This window comes from Gopherus flavomarginatus, chromosome 8 (genome assembly GCF_025201925.1).
Source record: "Gopherus flavomarginatus isolate rGopFla2 chromosome 8, rGopFla2.mat.asm, whole genome shotgun sequence".
Taxonomy (NCBI): domain Eukaryota; kingdom Metazoa; phylum Chordata; order Testudines; family Testudinidae; genus Gopherus; species Gopherus flavomarginatus.
Genome location: NC_066624.1, coordinates 112,363,323 through 112,385,039, shown reverse-complemented (window position 1 = coordinate 112,385,039; position 21,717 = coordinate 112,363,323). Strand labels below are relative to the sequence as shown.

Below are 21,717 nucleotides of genomic sequence, written 5' to 3'. Positions count from 1 at the left end.
TTAATTGGACCAAGTTCATTACCTTAATCCCCTGAGACCAGAGGTGCAGCGGGGTTCTGTTGCTGCTGTGAAATGGAAACTGAGAAGCCCTTCAGTGGCACTGTTTAGCCCTGCTACCCAGGGTGTGTCTGCCTGGTAGGAATAACTATAGTAAATGGTGAACAGCCGCCAAGCTGAAGAGGATCCTGCCTGTAACCCTTGGCAGGCAAAGGTGAGCGTACAGAGCAGAAGGGGAGGAGGAACTGGGAATGTGGACACAGCACAGCATGGGCCTTGGCAGCTGTTCTCAAACTTCATTGCACCACAACCTTTTGACAACAAAAATTACTACACGACCCCAGGAAGGGGGACTGAAGCCACAGCCTGCCCGAGCAAAGCATGAGCCCCACTGCCCCAGGTGGGCAGGCCAACGCCGAAGCCCCAGGCCTTCAGCCCCAGGCAGGGGCCTATAACCTGAACCCTGCCACCCAGCTTCAGCTTGGCCCAGGTGGTGGGGCTCAGGCTTTGGCCCCAGCAGGTCTAACGCCAGCCCTGGTAACCCCATTAAAACGGTCATGACCCACCTTGGGCTCCCAACCCATAGTCTAAGAACTGCTGGGCCAAGGAACTGCAAAGCCAAGGTCCCATGGCCATGCGCCATTGAGAGCTTTCAAGCAGAACTCCCCACTGGTGGGCCTAGGCTCCACGTGTTTCTGAGTCCATTCACTAGGGCCCGTGCCCTTCTGGCTTAGCCCCCAGCTGTGTGTTCAGCTAGGACCCAGCTAAGCGGCCAGTGCCCCCAGACAATGGGAACATCATCTTCAAAGGTTCAGCAAGGCAAGATAAACCCTCCCCGAAGCAGAGGCCAAGGCAGCTATCAGCGAGCAGAGGCCCAAATACAGGGTGACCCCCCCACCCGGTGCCCCCAGCTCTCCGGGCAGGGACAGCAGGCGGTTGGCAGTGGTGCCGGTGGCCCTGGCTGTCCCTTGTCAGCGGAGTCCAGGGCTGCAGCCCTGGGCGCTGGGCACCAGTGAAATGTGCAGGCAGGGGCAGGGCACAGGAGCTGGGTCTGGGGAAGGGGTGGAAGGGGCGATCCTGGCTCCCGCGGTCTGCCCGGGCCCGAGCCGGGGGCGTTATCTCCGCCAGGGGCTGGTCCGGGGAGTCTCTCCCCCTGGCGGGCTGGGATCCGCAGCCCGAGCCCGGGCGCGCTTGGTTCCCCGGTGGTTCTCCCGGCAGGGGGCAGGGCTGGCGCTTCCCAGAGCCCGGCCCCGCCCCTGGAAAGTCCCAACAAGCCACGTTGGAGCAGTTCCGAGGGCTCGGAGCCGCAGCGGCTGCTCCGCCGCCTGCGCCCCGGCTCCGGGCGGCTGGGGACGGCTCGTTCCGCGCAGCGGCCCGGGGAAGCCAATGAGGATCCCGGGGCTTCTCCTGAAGCAAGGCTCGCACATGCTGCAGTGTCTCTGCGGAAGGCTCCTGATTTCCAGCAACAGCCCAGGTGGGGCGCGGCGGGGGACTTCCCTTCCCTGGGGGGCTAGATTCCCTCCTCCGCCTTCCTCCGCCCCCGGCCACTGCTCTGCCCCGCTGGCCGCTAGCCCGGCCGGGGCGGGGGTGCCAGCCCCTTCCTTACCGGACTTCCCCCCTTGCGTCTGGAGGGCAGCCGGGGGCGCACAGCCTCCCCATCGCGCCTGGCTCCCTGGCGCTCCCCCGGGCGCCCCTCGGCTGCGGCTCAGGGCTGGCGGCTCCTTGGGAGCACGGGGGACACCGACCCGCTGGCTGGCAAAGCGTCTTCTGCCAAAGAACCGAGAGTGCCTTGTGCAGCTCCATCTCCGGCCAGTCCCGCTCTCCCGTGCAAGGGGAGCTGCCCTTGGTCCTGAACCTCGCTTGTCCCCCGCCCTTGGCAGAAGACCCCATCGGGTCAATCCTTTGTCTAGGGCCTGGGAAATCTAAGGTTAAAGCGTCATAAGCTTAGTTTGTCCAGGCGTCCTGAGAGGACGATGTTGTTTAAGGTAAAATAGTCAAACTACCCGCTTTGATTTTGTTGTGGCTTTAGTGTGCATGGTGAAGAGTCTTTGACAAAAGTGAGAAATAGTTCAAAGGTGTTGTGGTTCAGACAGGCTTGGCGGAGTTGGGGTTGGGGGTGAGGTTTTTTGTAAAATAAATTGTAAACTTTCTCCCCTGCCCCTCCCCCGTGGTTGACTTTCTTGCATTCCGAAAACCTACAAGTCTGCTTTTTTGTATAAAGCAGTTGGATCAAAATAAAATGAACCTATTTTCCTTCTTTCCATAAAATTCAGGATTGTATTTTTAAATAAATATTTCTGATGTTGTAAGGTCTGTTAACTGCTTTATCTTGTACCTTTTAAAACTGAGACATGTTTTTGTCTTGAAAACGTGTGTGACTTTTCTCCTAACACTCTTGGTGGTAAGTTGGTGGATCAAAAGACAGTACACCCCAGACAAGTCACATTTTTATTCATTACAATGCATACTTTTCTGGAAGGCATTTTTTAAAATACACTTCCTAAAGCAAAAGATGATTATTAAAATCTTTATTTAAAATGTAATAGTGGTACATATTTCAGCTGAAATCTGGATAACATTGTGTCTGTCACACAGGCACTGTTTCTGACCCTGCAGTGGCCATATATATTTTTTTATGCTCTGAGCTTTTAAATGGTGTGTGACTTGTTATCTAGTGGTTGAAGCAAGAAACTGAGACCACAAAGCAAGAATGTGCTTAAGTCCATGCTTAAAGGTAAGCATGTGCTTATGTGTTTACCTGAATAGGGGGCCAAGTATCAGAACCTGCTGAGAGTTTTCTCAGGCTCTGCCATTGTCTTTTCCTAGGGTTTTGGGGAAGTCACTTAACCATTCTGTGCCTCAGTTTCCAACTGTAAATGTGAGGAGGGTAAGACCTGCCATATCTCAGGGGGTTGTGAGACTTAATCTTTCTAAAGCACCATGGACAAAAGGCCTAACAGTGCAAAGCAGCAGTAGCAGAATTTTATTATTTATGGGCATCTCTCAAAGGGTACCACTTGAGACTTGGCTGGTTCTGTGTTCCCGTACCAATATTTACCTAACCTGAGGATCACCATAATAACTAGGCAGTAAACATCCAGAAGGGGCCTTTTTTGTTATACCCAGAAGGACAGCTGCCATTTGTTGGCCTAGTAAGAGGTGACTTGTTTTCTTATGTGCAAGCCCAATCTCTGGGGAGAGAAATTATTCACACCTCCCACAGAAATACTGCTCATTTTCCCATTGAAACAGTCCTGTGCTGGGGAACAGTTTGTTGCTGAGGTAAGTTTAAGTTCCCTTTTGGTCCAAGCAACGAGAGAGCTTGTTAATTGCCCAGAGCCACTTGTTTATGCCTGGTCGCTCCCAACTTGAGCTGGTGAGGGTAATTGGTTCATAACAATAGGACAGGCACAGGGAGTCACATAGAGGACTGGACTTGGGACTCCTGAGGCTATTCTCACCTCTCGCCAGGAGAAAACTCCAATAAATGTCATTATCAGCTATGCAGGGCAATCGTCGCTGGATGTGAAACACCAGGCCTGGTTCTCACCTGAGTGGTACACAAAGCTAGAGTTTCCATCATAGTCCTAATAAACAACCACTTCATGTCATTCAGAAAGTCAGGACAGCAGAGGGAATAATAATGCCTGGGTGTAAATAGTCCAATCTCACTGTCATATACCTGGGATATAACAGCACAAAAGATTTAAAACATAAGAACAGCCATGCTGGGTCAGACCAAAGGTCCATCTAGCCCAGTATCCTGTCTTCTGACAGTGGCCAATGCCAGGTGCCCCAGAGGGAATGAACAGAACTGTCATAAACAGATAGCTAAGGGTTAATGTCTCATTCACCTATAAAAGGGAACCAAACACCTGACCAGAGGACCAATCAGAAAACAAGACTTTTTCAAATCTGGGTGGAGGGAAGTTTTGGGTGTGAGTCCTTTGTTCTTGGTCTGTTCTCTCTCTCGGCTCTGAGAGTGATCTTTCTATCTCCAGGCTTTCTAATCTTCTGTTTCCAAGTTGTAAGTACAAGGATAGTAAGACAATAGATTTATATTGTTTTTCTTTTGTATTTACATGTGTGTAGTTGCTGGAATGTGTTAAATTGTATTCTTTTTGGATAAGGCTGTTTATTCATTTTTTCTTTTAAGCAATTGACCGTGTACATTGTCAACTTGATACAGAGACCAATTTTATGTCTTTTTCTTTCTTTTTATGTAAAGCTTTCTTTTTAAGACCTGTTGGAGTTTTTCTTTAGTGGAGCTCCAGGGAATTGAGTCTGCAGCTCACCAGGGAATTGGTGGGAGGAAGAAGTCAGGGGGAAAATCTCTTTGTGTTAGATTTACTATGCCTGTCCTTGCATACCCTCTGGGTGAGGGGGGAGAGAGATTTGATCTCTTGGTACTTGTGTTTCAAGGACTTGAAGCAGGGAAATCTGGGAGGAGGGGGAAGGGAAATGGTTTATTCCCCTTTGTTGTGAGACTCAAGGAATCTGAGTCTTGGGGTCCCCCAGGGAAGGTTTTGGGGAGACCACAGTGTGTCAGACACTGGAATCTTCTGGCTGGTGGCAGCGATATCAGATCCAAGCTGGTAATTAAGTTTGGAGGTTTCATGATAGCTTCTCATGTTCTGAACTCTAAGGTTCAGATCTGAGTAGGAAAGTTATGACAAGAACCGATACTCATCAAATGATCCATGCCCTGTCGCCCATTCCCAGCTTCTGGCAAAATATTCAATAAAGGGCTCAGAAATCTAGCAGAAAAAGGTCTAACATGATCCAATGGCTGGAAGTGGAAGCTAGATAAATTGAGACTGGAAATAAGGGGTAAACATTTTAATGGCGAGGGCAATTAACCATTGGAGCAATTTGACTGGGTTCGTGGTGGGTTCTTCCCCCACCTCCCCAATCAATTTAAAATCAAGACTGGATGTTTTTCTAAAAAATATGCTCTAAGAATTATTTTTGAGCAATTCGATGGCCTGTGTTGTACAGGAGGTCAGGCTGGATGATCATTCTGATCCTTGCTGACCTTAAAGTCTCTGAGTCTCCGAGTCTATTGACCATCATGAGGTATTTGTGTGGCCTGACATTGAGCGAGAGGGAACCAGTAAAAGTGACAGTAATCTCCAGATCCTGGTACAACCTTGCCATGTAGCTCAATGGTGTTAAAACGTAGACTGCGTGTTGCTAGTTTAAAGCCCAGGGTCTCATGTCTGTTTCCATTGTCTATCTGAATTATTGGAATTTCTTCTTCATTGCTTCTGGTTAGGCTCCTTGCATTATTTGAAAACACACAGTTAAACTAAACATGGCCATCCCTGGAGAGTAGCCACCCAAGGCCACCCTCCGCTGTCTGCTAGATCTCCTTGAGCCTATGTTTGGAAGAGCTATGACCTGGCAGCCTTGCTTCCCCAGCAGCCGGCTGGGTTTTGACACCTGCCCGGCAGGCAGGATACCACTGGAACTTGGTCAAATCAAACCATCTCCGTGAAACTTTTCAATTGTAACGAAATGGCAAATTCAGATGAAAAAATGTTTAGTCTGAATTTTTCTGACCAGCTTGAATAGAGGTTGTAGATACCTTGTTCTTTGAAGGAGTAGTAGTACCTGTCTCTTTCTACAGAACTTTCCATCTCAAGGGCTTTGCCAGGGAAAATAATCCCCAAACTAGATGATGGAGAAGTGAAGGGACCTTGTCCTTTTGTTTGTGTTCTAAATACTATGTGCACCTGTGCTTCGGTATAAGTGACAGGGCTGCTTGGAAAACGTTGACCAAAACTTCTCACTTACAATGTCATGAAAGACGTCTCCTGCCTTCTGAGCCTCTCGGATACACAATCAGATCTACACAAAATGCTGTGGTCAGAGTTTGCTTATCTCAACTTGGAAAAATAACTCAGGCTCAGGCCAGCTGTGTGCTGCATACTTCCTCTGGCACAGCTCTGCCAGTCTGGGATGTGAAGAGGTGCAGTACCTGATCAACAAGCTGTGCTGGCAGAAGCCCCTCGGGAAGCCATAGCTACACCAGCAAAACGGTGCTTTGACGGGTATCCCTGAGATCACTCAAGGGGGTGTGGTTTTACTATATTGGTAGATAGTACAGTTCCGCTGGCATAGCTGTACCCACACTAGAGCAGTATATTGGTGTCCCTAGACTAGTGAAGTGCTCCTAGGGTAGACGTAGCCTCGTAAGTGTATATATAAAATCGGGGATTTTAAAATGTTTGACAGGGAACCAGCTCTTTAAAAAAAACTCTTATGGCTTGTTTTCTGATTTAACTCTGGAGATGACCAATTGAAATGCTGTGCATAGATTTGCTGGTTCTTGGCCACTGGATGGCAGAGGGTTGGTTTTGTTTTTTCTGGAGTTAGGTGTCGATTCAGCAAAGTACTTGCTTAATCATGTGAGTAATCCCATTAAAAGTTAAGCAAGTTCCTAAGTACTTTTCTGAATCTTGAATTTAGAGCATTCTGAACCTGTGTCTCTTGTCTCTAGCCCACTGAAGTGTGTGATCCCTTTCCCCACAAAAACTGAAGATTTTCTTGTATGCTGGTCAGTCAGTCAGTTGGAGAGACTTAAATGACAAAACCTGATGGCACGAGCATCATGAAAAGTCCAGTGGACTCCAAACAGCAGATCAGGTTGCTTATGCCATGCTAGTACACAAAGCTTTCAATTGTATGAACAGATGTTTGCTTGAAAGGCCTTTAAATAGATTCTTCCCCTTGGAGGAAAGGAGATGTGTAACGTTTGATAATAAAAATAGCCTCTCTTCCCATAGCCCAAAACGGTGTGGAAGCTGGTTTTGTATGGCAAAGCATTTTTCTAAATGGCATGTGTATGTCTTTCTAGTATTGTGGCTGTGATTGGCTGCTGGGTCTATCTACATGTGCTAAACTGCAGTCCTGGAGATCTGTGAAAACAACCCAGCAAAGCCAATCTCAGCTGGGAGCATGGAAGCTGCTGCTAATTTTGTGATGAGCCACCCACCGGCCCAGTGTGAGTCATTATCATTGTTTTGTTTTCCAGAATTCAGCAGTTCACGCCTCCAGGATCCAATCTCTGGATTATCTCCATACTGGTGTTTGTTGTACATGGCTCTGTCTGGTTTGGGGAAAGGAATAGACAAACCAGTCCTTTTTTCTTTCTCAAAAGACACTTTAAAAATTTATTTGTTCACCGCTTAGTCCCATCTTCCTGCTTTAATGCACATTAACTAGCGTCGCTTCCACTTAACCTTCAAACTTTCTCTGGTGCATCAGTCGGTAAGGAATAGTTCTCATGCTGATTATAAGGCTTTGCATCTTGAAAAGTGCTGGGCAGACACTAGCTAATTAATCCCACAGTAGGGCATGAAATATTTTGCCCATTTTAAAGACATTGAGATGAAGTGACTTAACCAAGTCGTTCATCAGCTCTGTCAGAACCAGGATTAGCGTAGAAGTGTCTATCTTCCTGGAACACGACTGGAAGTTCCTAGCTGGCGCTTATTACGAACTGGCTCAGAACCTCAGAGTACTGTCACCAGATTGTTGCGAGTGAACTGTGTGGCTAGATCCCACTTGCTAGTGACTGGGGTCACTCACTGGAGAAACCCCTGCTGGTTTCAGTCTCTTGTTACAGCTAGTCCCACCTGGAGCCACGAGAGGCCCCCAACCCTGCTCTCAATCCGGCTGGGCCTGGGTAAAGTCCTAGTTACTGGTTCTAGCTCTGGGATGCAAGAGCAGACTCCTGGGCTCCGACCTGTAGCCAGCCACCCTTCCTTAGCATGTGGGCTGCTGGGCCGTCTCCAGCCAACTGCCCTAGCCCCTAAAGCAGTGCCTGAGCCTTCCCGAGTCCCCTCAGTCACTTTATACGCGCTCCCTTGGGGCTGCACCTCAGCTGTTGCTCCCTCATTTAACCCCTTGGGGACAGCATGGCAGGAAAGCAAAGAACGCAGGCTCAGCAGAGGAACTTCTCAGCCAGTCATTTGTCTCATAAAGCCCTTGAGAGTTACAGATCTTTGAAAATCACAAAAGGCCAGAGGCGCGTCTCTGAGTCCACTGTTCCTGTGAGTCCGAGGTTTGTCAGTGTTTCAGGCTGCGCGGGTTCCCCCCTGCAAGCCCTTCCTGTGTGTGTGGCTGTGGTTGGCTCCCTGTTCAGAGCAGGGTCGTAGTCATGAAAAAGGTCCCTGTCGATGAGCCAGGTGCCCAAACTCTCAGTTTCCTACCCTGGGGCAGCAGAAAAGCTGGAGCCGGCCCTGCCTTGACACAGCATCAGGTTTCACGCCATCGCCACTCAGTTCAAATCTCTGCGTTTTAATTAACTTTCAGCCCCATTTCCTCTGTCCTGAGAATTCCTGACACAGAATGTGTCCTGGGATGGGGGGGACCCCCAGCCCCGTGAACCATGTAGAGGTTTGATCCAGATAAGAACTGTGCAGCGTGAGCTCACGTGCACCAAATACAAAGCTGTGTGCCAGCTTATGGGTCTCAGCTCAGTACATCTCCTGTCCCTGTCAATATGGGCCGCTCTTTACCCCAGCATTTTAATTCCATTCTTCTTGATGGTTAAAAATGGCCTTGAAATCTGCCCTAACTGATTTACATCAGATGCCAGTGGGGTTCAGGGTCTTAACTGTACCTGCTGGGTTTCTTGTTCTGTGTAACCTCTGTGCGATTTTTGTAAATATTTGATCAGTTGCTCCGGCAAACTTGTGAATACTTGGGTTCGGCTAAATTGGCTGCTACTTTGCTCAGGAGCTCTTGGTAAATGGGTGATGGATCACAGCAGCAGTGATACTGGATTTTCTTTTTTCTAGACAGTACACAGAAGTTCAGCTTGCTTTTCTCTGTGCTTTTGCGTGTTGCCTGCTCTCTGAGCTTGTGGAGGTCTTTGTGATGAAGGCGTTGCCATTATTATTTTTAAATGAAAAAGCAGCACCCCCATGTGCTCTGTATGGAACCTGGTCCTTCTATCCCTGTATTTGCAGCCTTTGGTCATTACATGCACTTCGCCCAAGCCATGAGCTTAATCTTAGATTGTTTGGCACATATCCCAATGTGGGGTCTTGACTGAGATCTGTCCTGGTTTGCAGTTCATTCACAACACCTATGTAGCTGGGGTGACGTGAGCGTCTGAGTTCACTTTTTGTTAGCTCTTTGAGGTCAGAAAGGGGGAATTAAAGGAGTAAAATGACTTGTGCTGCCCCACAAATAAATACAGAAATGCAGTGAGGTGGGAGGAGCTTGTCAATGTTCTATTGTAGGAAGCAGGATGCTTTGGTTTTGTGAATGGATATTATTTCTGTTTGGCATATCTGGCTCTTGCTGAAAACAGTTATTTGGGAACTTAACACCACACAATTCATACGCTGCAGATCAGTCCTGTGCCGTGTTAGTCCTCCGACAGGTCACTGGCACGATGAGCGTCGCCCTCCACGGCAAATCCGAGGCTTTAGCCCTCGAGCGTAGGGCAGGAAATCATGTCTTTTCCCTGCAAAAATTGATGAAAACAAATTTTTTCATTTTGAAAATGGTTTGTGTTTGTGTTTAAAAAAGCCCCCAAACATGGAATTTTTTGATGAAAATATGTTGAGTGTCAATGTCGTTTTTGTTGAATAGCCCTTTTATTATCCATATTTATTTGTATGCTCACAGTAGCCAGGAGACCCAGTCGTGTGCCAGGGTTGTGGTGTGCTAGGCGCGCTACAGCACAAAAGAGAACGACGGCCCTACGCCAAAGAGCTCAGAACCTGAGTATGTTTTCTGTGGGAAAACTGTTTGGATGGAAAAATGCAGTCCAGCTCTTTCGCCTTGCTTGTGTCTAGTGCCCTGGGGAAGAGACCTGAGCAGCACTCCTGCCGTGAAGTGTTTCAGAGGGGAGAGGGATAGTCTCCACCAGAATCAGGGAAGGGTTACTAATTTCCATCATCCGCTCTCTGCCCTGCAGACTGACAGGTTACCTGTTGATTGACCCCAGTCTGTGTAATGACACCCAGCCCCCGTAGAGGTCTTTCCAGCCACGGGCCGCAGGAGGGTAACGTCTCCGTTTTATTTATGAGAAGTGAGAGGCCAGTGACTTGACTAAAGTCACATGCTGCATCAGTAGCAGAGTGGGGAGGAGAACCCAGGGCTTGTCACTCCCAGTCCTACCCAGGAGTGGTGCCATGGTTTTTGCCACCCTAGGCAGCAGCGCTCCTCCTCCGAGCATTCGGTGGTGGGGGTCCTTCCACTCCACGTTTTCGGGGCACCTTGGCGGGTCCTGGAGCGAGTGAAGGACCCGCTGCTGAATTTCTTCCTAAAGCCCGGAGCAGAAGGACCCCTGCTGCCGAATTTCTGCTGAGGGGGGCCAAATGCCACACCCCAAATCCTGCCACCCTAGGCGACTGCCTAGGGTTGCCGAGTGGAAGTGCTGGCCCTGGTCCCACCCCCCTCTATCCCCTAGACTCAGATGCCCCCATGTGTGGAGCTGACAGACACAACTGCTGGCTCTTTGCCGTGGGAGGTTACCGTCTAAATTAGCCCTAAAATGGCAGGGGTGAGAGACACTCAGCCAGCAAAGGAACCGACACGGAGCAGAGCGTGGGCAAAGGGTGGCAGGTTGCCAGTCGAAGCAGTGCTGGGAGGTTGTGTGTGCTGGGCTGGAGGGGGCGTCCTCCCATAGTCTCAGCAGACGGACAATGGCAGCTTGATGGTTTCACATGGAAACTGGGAGGGGATTGTAGCCAGATGCAAAAGGCTAGAGCAGTGAAGCATCCATGTGGGACCTCAAACACCTCCCCCGACTCGGGCCTTGGGACCGCCGTCCGTGTATTCACAAACGCAGCCCATGGCTATGTGTTTGGTGACTGTGATCTGAGGTCACTGGGGAGCTGGGAAAGCTGCAGATCATCATCCCCCTACCACGCCCTGTGGCCTCATAATATACCCACCCTAAAGATATTTCAGGTAGGGCTGGCAGGGCTCATGTGGTAAGAGGGTCTGGCTGGAATTGGAGAATGGAGTTCACCAAACCTGACCCTCTGCATACGTCACGGCTTGGCTGGGGAGGGGTGGTCAGTTCTTTTCCTTGCACAGTCTGGATGTGGCAGCTCTGTTTCTCTGCTACCCCTCCTCCAGCTAATTCTGTGCAGACCTCAGAGAACAGCCTACCAGTGTGTGTCTCTCGCTCCAGTACGGATGGCAGGCATGTGACTGTAGAAGGGAGAAAGGCAGAGTATCTCTATTATTTATGGACAATATTCATTTGGTTGGTAGGATGCCACTGGGATTAAGCATTGGAGAGGGAAGATGAAGGCTGCATGTGCAATTGGCTGAGCACGTTTGTCTGTTAACTGACAAGTCCTGGATCTCGTTTGTAACCAGAATTTCTCCTGCTGCCTGAGTCCTTTCGGATTAATTCTGGGACGTCCTGCTCACTAGATCACATGCAAGAAACTGCAGGAGTGTTGGGTGATAGAACCAGAGCCTCATTTCTAGTAGAGAGGACCAGTGGGAGCTGCCCTCTTGGTGGACAAGTAACACATCCCCTGTGGCTTTGGAGACAGCCTAGGGGCTTGGTGCACCGCAGAGAAATGGCTGAACCCACTTTCTTTGGCTTCCCTGTAACGTGAATGACTCTCTCAGTCCAGGGAAGGAATGAGGTCTGGTGGTGGTGGATGGGAACTGGCGGTTAGGACTCCTGGGTCATCTTACTGGCTCTCACTGTAGCTCCGTGGCCGCTTACTGCTGCCCGAATACCCCAGTGTGGCCCTTCTGCCTCTATTTCCCCTTCACTCAGCCCCCTGTAAGAACTCAGTCTCCGGTGACCTTCTAAGTTCAGATCCTTCCATTCGCCCTTCAGCTGTTCCCCTCTGGCTGGCAGCAGAATTTGTCAAAAATCAAAACTCCAAAAGAAACAGAGTCTTCCAGCTCCTCTTCCCTTCATTAACTCTCAGCCTCGCTCCTCAGAGCCATTCCTCCCACCAGCCCCAGCTCCACACACGGTGGCAATTCTGAGGTGGCCACTAGAAAAGGGGCGAGTTCCCTGGGGATGCAGAAGCTGATCAGAATGTGCAGCTAGCCATGGTTTTGTCTTTTGTCCAGTCTGGCTTAATTCTTTCAAACTGGGACTGTCTTAGAGGCCTTGCTGTTAAGGGGCTGGGCGGGGAATCGGGAGAGCTGGGTTCTGGCACTGGCTGTGCCACAGACTCACTATGTGACCTTGAGCAAGTCACTTCACCTCACCCCCTGTGCTTCCACTGCCCCATTGGAAAATGGACCTAATCCCGCGCTGTTGGCCAGGCGGTCGTGCGGAGAGAGCATGTGGAGAGCGCGGATGGAAGTTGCTGTGCAAGTTTAATTTTTTATTCTGATTCTGACCAATGAAGTTGACCGCCTGTGTTGGGGCTTTAGGTTTTTAGTGCAGTTTATGTTGGGAAGGGTCTTAAAGTGAGGCAGATCGGTCTGAGTCTTGCTTTAAGAGACATTTTGGGAAACCAGATCAGATGGCAGGGGCCTGTGGTAAATAGTCCAGGCCTTGCAAACCTCAGACAAAAAGGTGTTTAATTTCCAGTAAGGTTCCCTAGAAGTGCAGCCTGATGGAGAACATGCAGGCTGTCTCTAAGGCAATTGCTTTGTAAGAGTTAGAAAGCTCTGGGAGGATTGCAAAGTGGCAATCTGACAACTTTGCTGTAGTATGCAGTGTGGTTGTAGCCGTGTCGGTCCCAGGACATTAGGGGAACAAAGCAGAGCTCTGTGTGGCTCAAAAGCTTGTCTCTCACCAACAGAAGTTGGTCCAATAAAAGATATTCCCTCCCCCACCATAACTCAGATACAGCACTGGTGGAACTCCAGATAGGTCCCTCTCTTACCAAAAGTGTCTTGTTCAGTGAAAGTTTCTGACACTGCACCAAATCCAATGTCATTTATAGGACACTGTAGGCTCAAAGTGATGGTTTTCTGTGGTGGGATAAAGAAATGTTTGCATCAGCTATTAATGGAAATATATCTGGGAGCTTTTTCTTTGTAAATGTTTCAGTGAAAACGGGGTTTGTTTGAGGTTCAAACCTGGCCCTGCACAACTTTAATCATTATACTTGTACACGGGTGAAATGGACTATGATCTCGATTAGCAAAGCACTTAATTTTAAACACGTTCTTCAGTGTTTTGCTAAATCAAGGCCTATCAAAAGAAATGAGAGTGACCATATTTTAATAGTTTCAGATAAATGAATTGCAATTTGTGAGCGCTCTGAATGGTGAAAAAGTGGCTTTCACTGTAAAACAGTTCAATGGTAATTATAGAAAAGGTCTGACAAATAAGGATGGTAAATGTTAATAATGTTTGTAGCCTGATGATATCTCTTTAAGGTGACTGGAAACATTCCCTTGTACATTCCCATTTTAACCTCTGTATAATTTTGTTTTAAACACGTGCAACAAGTACTTTAAACCAAAGTTTTCTGGACCGTGCCAGTAGAAATGTGAGTCTCTTTCAAAACTTCCAGGGAATTGGTTCTGGAAGGGGAGGTCGGTGGGGAAGAGCTGTTTCTCTTTCATGTTCAGTGTGTTCTGCAGCATTTTTTGCTTTCTGATGACTAAACTGCTCTGTATTTGAATTTGGAAACTATTGCAAGAGTAACACAAATGAGGCTTGATTTTGAAAAACGTAGTCATAATTGTTTGCCTGATTTGTGTGTGCAATTACCATGATTGCTGCTGAGCGTGGCCATCTGAGAACGCAGCGTTGGAACTCTCTCTCTCATCTATTTTCACTCGGTTGTTTCTGAAAGTGCTGGTCCCTGGGAGATCTGAATGCCGTGCATGTTAGTTTAATTTATATTGTGTCTACTCTTGTGATCTCCTGCCTCTTCCACATTTTCACTTTTCCTTTCCATTCTACTTCCCTCACATTTTCTCTTTGTCCCCCCATTTTATGCTGTCTGAGGGTGGTGCGTTTAGTGATGTGCTGACTCTTCCTATTTAAAGAGATTCAGATTCTAGTCTGTCCTCTATAGGTTCTGGTACCGCCCTCATCGCTGTCCTGTTTGAGCACCTTCCAGTCATGCATGAAGCACTGTCCAGATTGACATTGTTGCGTGGCTCAGTTCCTCATCTCACCAGGGGAGAATTGTGTGTGCAGTGGAGTGCTTGGTTTGGCAGGCTTTGGGGTGTCTGTGTTTTCAATGTACCTGCTGATACAATGATGGACGCGGTATGACTGCCCAGATAGGTAGCATGACTCCGTTCTGTACAGTGATGGCTCATAGTGTAATGGTGTCACGGAGTCACCGGGCGATGCTCTGGAACTGCTCCCCACCAAGCCAGTCAGGACTTTGGGGAGCCTCCTCTCCCTTGGAGCAGACTTGTTCAGGGCAAGAAGCTCACACGGCTTCACCTCCTGGGTCTCTCCTTGGAGCATTCAGCATCCTCTGCCCCTCCGTGCGCTTCCCACAGCGAGCCCGCCCCAGCGGGGTCCTGGGGAAGCCACCGGGTCCTGCACCCCCACTTTGCAGTCAGACGTGACTCTCAGCCAGCCAGTAAAACAGAGGTTTATTCGAAGACAGGAACAGGGTCTAAAACAGAGCTTGTAGGTACAGCGAACCGGACCCCTCGGCTGGGTCCATTCTGGGGGGCAGTGAGCCAGACCCCCACGTCTGCCCTCAGCCAGCTCCAGACTAACAACCCCTCCCAGCCCCTCCTCTCTGCTCAGCTCCTTTCCCGGGCCAGGAGGTCACCTGATCCCTTTGTCTCCAACACTTTCAGCTGGCACCTTTGCAGAGGAGGGGCCCAGGCCATCAGTTGCTAGGAGACAGAGCGCCAGGCATTTAGGTGCACTGTCCCTTTGCTCTGCCAGATACTTAAGAACTGCCATGGGGACACTGAGGCACCAACACAGTATTCAGAGAAACATTAAGAACATTCCTAGTTCGTCACATCTCTCCCCCCTTCGAGACCGAACTGAGCGAGGTCACTTCAGCCAGTGACCTGGGGAAGTTCGAACCCACCAACGTTCCCATGGATGCCCCAGCATCTCTCCCATTCCTTGGTGTGAGTTACACCAGGACAGTCCAGTCTCACGCCCTCCCTTAGGTCGGGTGTGCTTGATGGCACTTGCAGGCCGCATGTGGGAAGGTTTATGCGGCTTGAACCCTTTTGCTACCCCAATACCCATGGGGTTCAAACTGGGACGGGGTCTTCTCCCAGCACTCTGGGCTGCAATTCAGGCTCTCTTGGTTAAGAGCCCCCATCTTGGCCTTTGCCAGCTCTGGGCTTGGGCAGCCGCTTCCCACTTTGTGGCCCAGACACAACACCTCTGCCGCCCCCCCCTTGCACTTTTCAGCTTTTAACGTCAGTCCCACCTCCTTGAGGCAGCCCAGCCCCCTCTTCACCTGGGACACCTGTTCCTCCCAGATCTGGCTAAGGATGCACATGTTATCAGTGTCTGCCAGGGCCAAGTTCTCCATCGCCCTCTGCTTGTTTAGAATCTCCCCAGGCCTAGGCATGGGGTCGGCACCAGACACTGTGATGGCTTTAAGCTTTTGATAGCCCCCATAAAACCAGATCATCCTGTCTCCCTTGGGGATCAGCCCCACAGGTGAGGCCCATGGGCTGTAAAACGGCTGGATCCCATCTAAAGCCAGCAGGTCCTTGACCTCTCTCTCCAGGTTCTGGGCTGCTTTCCCAGTGACTCTGAACGGGGAACACCTGATGGGGAGATTGTCTCCCACCTCAGGGAAGAGATCCCCCTGGGGGTCTTCCCCCTTCTCCATCCAATCCTCCCTCTTCAGGTCCAGGGGTCCCCTCACTCTCCTCCCATCCAGCAGCTCGAACGGGAAGAACCCTGTGGATTCCTGGGGTACCACCTGCTGCCTCCCGATTCCCCCCAGTTCTACTTCTCCTTGGGGAGCCCATTCCCGGTACAGGAATCCCTTCTCCCGCAGGACTCTGTCCCTGCAGCCTTCCCCAAGGGGGTTTGCAGCGCTGTGGCCAGCAAGTTCCCTCAGCTTCTCCAAGGAGGGATCCCTCTGCAGCTCGGTCTGGGATTCAGCGTCTGGGGCAGGGAGTGGGACCTGCTCCCTCTCGCTGTCTGGGCCTGGAGTCACAGCCCCCCTGAGCCCTGTCCCTGGTAGCTCCCTCCCTGCTGTGTAATCACTTCCCAGCAGCACGTCTGGACCAGGCAAACCTGTTTGGCAGCTGACCTGCCCTGCCTGGGTGTCCCCCCACTCAGCTGGGGTCTCAGCTCCCCCCATGCTCAGCGCTGCCCTTGCTGTCCCAGTGGAGGCAGGCAGTGAGCTCTCTGCTCTGGTCACAGCATCAGAGCCAGCGTGAGCCCCCTCTCCGGTGTGCAGGGGGGCGGGGAGCATCTCTCCCTCCCACTCAGCCCCAGGGGGCTGGTTACAGGTAGGCAGGTATCCTGAGCCCAGCAGCCCTTCCCCCCTGCCAGCCAGGTCATTTGCATTTTCACTGACCATTTCCATCCTAGCCAATTGGTTCCCTGGATTTGAATTCAAACCCTCGGCCATTACAGGAGCGGAGCCTGGATCCTGTCCCAAGGGGAGACAGTCACCCCCCAACAGGGCCTCCGAGCCGATATCCTGGAGAACCCCAACTACCAGCCAGCCTGACCCCTCCTGGGTCTGCACAGGGATCTGGGCCATAGGCAGGGCGAGGGGCTTCACCCCAGGGAACTTCACCCAGGTCCCACAGTCCCTCAGCATCTGGGGCTGCACCACCACAGTTCTCTCTGTCCGAGGGTCTCGCCCCCGCAGGCGTGTTTTCCCACTGACCCGTGGGCATCCCCCTATGTCTCTCTGCTCCACCATCACCAGTCCACGCTGCTGCTGCTTCTCATGCAGCTTTTCCTCGGGCTCTTGCTTTCTCTCACGGTCCTCTCGCTCTCTCGGGCTCTGCTCCCATCCCATCCGTCTCCAATCTCCTGATGGGGAACCCAATCGTGAAGACCCTCGTCTGATTGGGGACCAGACTCCCGGGGATGCCTGGCTGATGGTCCAGCTGCTCTCAGATCCTCTTGTAGCCCCATCTGGGCCAGGAATCTGCTCCTCAGAGCGGTGCTTTTCCTCCAACTGCACGATTAACTGTGCCTTGGTGAATTTCCCCATGCGTAACCCTCTCTTTGTGCACAGGATCACAATGTCCTTCTCAAGGAGATGGTGATAGGCCATCACTTCACCGTTCCCAAGTGGCTCTGGACTCACAGGCCTGTGTGCTCTTGGCTCCCCCATGGTTTCCAGGAAGAACCCCTGGTGTGCCAGCCCTTCCCGTGATCACCACCTCTTTGCCAGGGTCGAGCTGCAGACTCCTCCGCCCCGGGACTGCTCCTGCAATCCCCAGGGGAACCCTGCTACTGCAAAAATCCTTTTCTCTCCCAGGGTCGAGCGGCAAGCTCCTCCGCCCCTGAGACTGCTCGCTGCAGTCCTCAGGGGGACCCCGTTACTCTAACAGTCCTTCTCGCTGGTCACACACTCCCAGAGGTTAACTGCCCCCTGAAACCGTCCCTCTCTGAGCCTTCAGCACGCCTGGTCCTCATTATCCCTCCTTTGTTTTACTGCTCCCCAGTCACTTACTGCAAGCAGTGCCATTCACGGGGTGCAATACATCCCGCCGCTGCCACCAGTTGTCACGGAGTCACCGGGCGATGCTCTGGAACTGCTCCCCACCAAGCCAGTCAGGACTTTGGGGAGCCTCCTCTCCCTTGGAGCAGACTTGTTCAGGGCAAGAAGCTCACACGGCTTCACCTCCTGGGTCTCTCCTTGGAGCATTCAGCATCCTCTGCCCCTCCGTGCGCTTCCCACAGCGAGTCCACCCCAGCGGGGTCCTGGGGAAGCCACCGGGTCCTGCACCCCCACTGCGCAGTCAGACGTGACTCTCAGCCAGCCAGTAACACAGAGGTTTATTCGATGACAGGAACAGGGTCTAAAACAGAGCTTGTAGATACAGCGAACTGGACCCCTCAGCCGGGTCCATTCTGGGGGGCAGTGAACCAGACCCCCACGTCTGCCCTCAGCCAGCTCCAGACTAACAACCCCTCCCAGCCCCTCCTCTCTCCTCAGCCCCTTTCCCGGGCCAGGAGGTCACCTGATCCCTTTGTCTCCAACACCTTCAGCTGGCACCTTTGCAGAGGGGGGGCCCAGGCCATCAGTTGCTAGGAGACAGAGCGCCAGGCATTTAGGTGCACTGTCCCTTTGCTCTGCCAGATACTTAAGAACTGCCATGGGGACACTGAGGCACCAACACAGTATTCAGAGAAACATTAAGAACATTCCTAGTTCGTCACAAATGGGGCTCTAGAGAGGCAGAGGGAGGCATGCTTGCACCTGGTTTGGGTTTAGGGCTCAGGGATTTGGGCACTAAATGGCGCCATTGGCATGAGATTCACTCTCCTTGTTAGATTTTCCTTTGCTGTGGGTTGCAACTGGATGAAATCCAGAAAACTGGCTCCTCTTGGTTTGAGATATGACTGGGATCAAAACTGTGGAGGGAGGTTAATAATGATTCTGCTACACAGGACCAGCTTTCTCTTGAGCATTAATCCAGCGGAGAGAGAAACACACTGGCCAGTTCCTGGTGGGTGTTTGTCACTTCTCTGTCAGCATGAAGTTAGTACTCCAGGTCTGGCCTGATAACGCAGCAAGCAGGAGTCCTCTGTTCAGCCCCAGGTCAGGGACAAAGCAGGGCTTCCTGCCCCACACTGCCCTGTCAGTGTTTCAGCACAGTGACTTCGAGGAATGACATGCGGGGGTGGTGCACGCTCAGGACCTTTTCAGCCCTTGGTCTCTCTGCTGAGCGTGCTGGCTGGGAACTGCTGACAGTGACATGTTTCACACAGGCCAGCAGATGCCTGTTAGCTCTTGCAAACTCCTGGCCAAAGCTAGGATCGATCCAGTGAGATAAAATACTTTACCAGTGCCAAATGAGAGTCCTTTCCTAGGACTCAGTCCTTTCACTCCTAGCCAAGCTCTCCCCTTAATTTGGGTATGAGAACAATTGTAGAGGGAAGTATTAGCACGTGGAGTAAAACCCAGGGAGATTTCATTTGCCACGAATTCCAAAGCCTGTTGTTTCTCCTGTACATGACGCTTCAGGCAAAATAGTTCTTGCCATCACTACCGCTCCCCAGAGCATCGTGCTCGACACTCCGCCTTGTACTGGGTGAGCTGCTGCCGCCCCTTCCAACCGTATAATTACAGATATATAATTTGGCAGCAGAGAAAGTGGTGACTCAGCCGTCTTCACCGGCCTTTGAAAGGCAAGTTCTCGTCCATTCAGAATTCTCACCAGCATGCAGCCTGAATCGTAAAGGAGCTGCATCTGCCCAGGGGACAGTAGGAGAGTCACAGAATCCAGAGGCCACAGGGAAGCTCTTGAAACTAACTTGATTTGACCATATGGTTGAGCAAATCAAGGTCCCCCACCCATATCTGTGTCAAGCTTTGCAAAATTATTCACTATGATAGACACTAATCTGAATCCAGGATCGTGGTGGTGGTACGAAGCCAGCCCCAGTGCATAGCCTCTGATGCTAGCTAGAATGCATCGCCTGATACACAGCAATTCCCTGGGGAGATAGTATTGGGCCAGCTTTAGAGATGGAGAAAACGATACACAGAGAGGTTAAGTAGCTTGCCCATGGTTCTTCAGCAAGAGCTGGGAAATGAAGCCAGATCTGACCTCAGTCCCTTGCCTTAACCACTAGACAGCACTCCCACCAGAGTTATGGCATGAAGGAGGATCCTCCAGAGGCATGGGAGAGCTCCGTGGTATCACAGTTCTTATATGGAACATAAGATCTGCTGTACGGTGTGACCATCGCTCCAGCCAGGCCTGCTAGGACCCACACCTCCAGTAATGCTCTTTCCACTACTTGATGCATCAAAGGAAGATGCCAAATAAAGCAGAGGGCTGAGAGGGAGGAGGCTTGGAGAGGATGATTGCCTTCTTCCTTGTCCTCTTAGCCTGCACCGTCTGCCTTTCTGGAAGATACGCTTCAGCCAAACATGGACACAAGTCATTGGGCTCCACCCCGGGGTAGCTGGGTGAAATGTAATGGCCCCTGATATGCAGGAGGAGATCTAATGGTCCTTTCTGACCTTAAATCTATGAATCCTTCTACCAGGGCAGGGAAATGGGAATTTCTTAGGAAGACAATGCAGCCCCAAAGGCATCAGCCATATGCAGGTGTTCCGATCCCATTTCAGTAGTTTGTGGGTTTACAGGAGGAAGGCTGGGTACTCACTGGGAGGGGTGAATAGATCGAAATCAGTCTGACAACAATCTGTGCTTGTGTCTGACAAGTCTGGGCAAGTTACAAACCTTTTGAATCAGAATCCTGGAGAGAGGCCGGCCCTCTGACTTCCACATCCTTTAGGGGTGCAGGGTATAAAGCAGTTCGTAGCCAAGTTCTCTGGATCATGAGCATTCACTCTCTGTGCCATCCGACCTGTGTCGACTGTAGAACTTGTTTGGCCTATGACACGGAATGGAAGGGTAACAGGGATAGATGCTGTGGCAGAGGATCTCATTACTACCAGGGCTTTGTGAGGGCTGGCTAGTTACAGCATGCTCGTTAGGTCATTTGCTGAACATTGCTGGATTTTAGAGAAGCCAGGTTCTTATCTGGACTTGCTGTATGAGGGCAGGAGAACAGGGTGGGTATTTCACTAGCCCCAATCCTGGAATGAGTAAAGAGGCAATGCCTGTGCAATAATACACGTTTGTCCTTACTTTCCTTGGAAAGTCTCAGGGGACCTTACAAACATCCATCTCACCTTACTGGGAAGTTTGTGGCTGGACCAATGGCAACACTTTTTTACCCACAATCCCTTGCAATAACCTGGAATGCCATAAAATGTTGACCACACTGCTAACAGTGATGGGTGAGGGGATGGGGATATCAGCAGGTGTCTGCCGTGTAGTAGACAGCACTTCAGAATGACTGCTCAGTCCAGGCCAGATCTTACAGGGACCCTGTACAGGGCCATTAGGCAACCCAGGCAGTGTTGGTCAGAAGCCAGAGCAAACCAAAGAGCTATCTAAGTCCAGAAGCCTCAGTGGAGAGTCTCCTTTTTATTAATTACAGCCGAGTCTTCTCTCTCCTCTCCTGTAGGGGAGAGGCTCCAGGACTGATTACACTTGCCCCGCTGCAGGCTTCGTATGTTACGCTGCTTTACGTGGGCTGAGCTAGTCAGTGACTTGTTCCTGTGGGGGCTCTGACAATGTGCCCTGATCCCTTCCATTCACCAGTATTGGGGAGAAGGTGAAATAGGATCCAGATGCTAATTTGAGCCTGGAACATACTGATCTCCCACATCCCCTCACCACAAATTACTTGCTCAGCAGCAAATCCTGGATGCAGCAGAGGAAAGTTCTGCAGTAGCTGAAATAGGTCCCATCTGCTTCTCTCTCCTTAAAGCAGAGGTGTCATCTGAGCAGGAGGGGCCCTACTGGGGATTGCACACGATAGCTTGTTCCACTGTGTGATACACCTGGGAATGCTAGTCTAGTGCCCTCAGCGTCATCCCTGGAAGCGTATGTGTTACTCTGGGCTGCTCTTTTCCTCCTGGGATGAGTCACTTTTCTAAGTGTCACCTATGAATGATGTTGCCTAATGGAATATGATTCAAACATAATTGAAGTCACTGGTGCTTCCTGCCTGAAATTGGGGAACCCTTTTTTCATTTAGTCTGACCTTTCACCACAAATAAGTGGGGTGTTTACAATTAGCCTGGTGGG

At 50.8% G+C, this 21,717-nt stretch overlaps 1 protein-coding gene and 1 long non-coding RNA gene across 3 annotated transcripts in view; one reads left to right on the top strand and one right to left on the bottom strand.

The window, feature by feature from the left end:
- The window catches only part of FGF12 (fibroblast growth factor 12), a 316,825-nt gene that overhangs the window by 146,191 nt on the left and 148,917 nt on the right, over nucleotides 1-21,717 (top strand). The window contains exon 1 of one of the 2 annotated variants that reach the window (XM_050964828.1): nucleotides 1,404-1,471. The exons of the other annotated variant lie outside the window; for it this stretch is intronic. Coding sequence (XP_050820785.1) covers nucleotides 1,423-1,471 — 49 coding nt within the window. The 5' untranslated portion in view covers nucleotides 1,404-1,422. Of the gene's footprint in view, nucleotides 1-1,403; nucleotides 1,472-21,717 lie in introns of those variants that run through there. 2 annotated transcript variants of the gene reach the window in all.
- LOC127056689 (uncharacterized) lies at nucleotides 14,502-18,267 on the bottom strand. Its single transcript, XR_007775872.1, has 2 exons — nucleotides 18,099-18,267; nucleotides 14,502-14,737 (listed from the first exon to the last, which is right to left on the bottom strand). It is a non-coding gene; the product is annotated as an uncharacterized LOC127056689 (long non-coding RNA).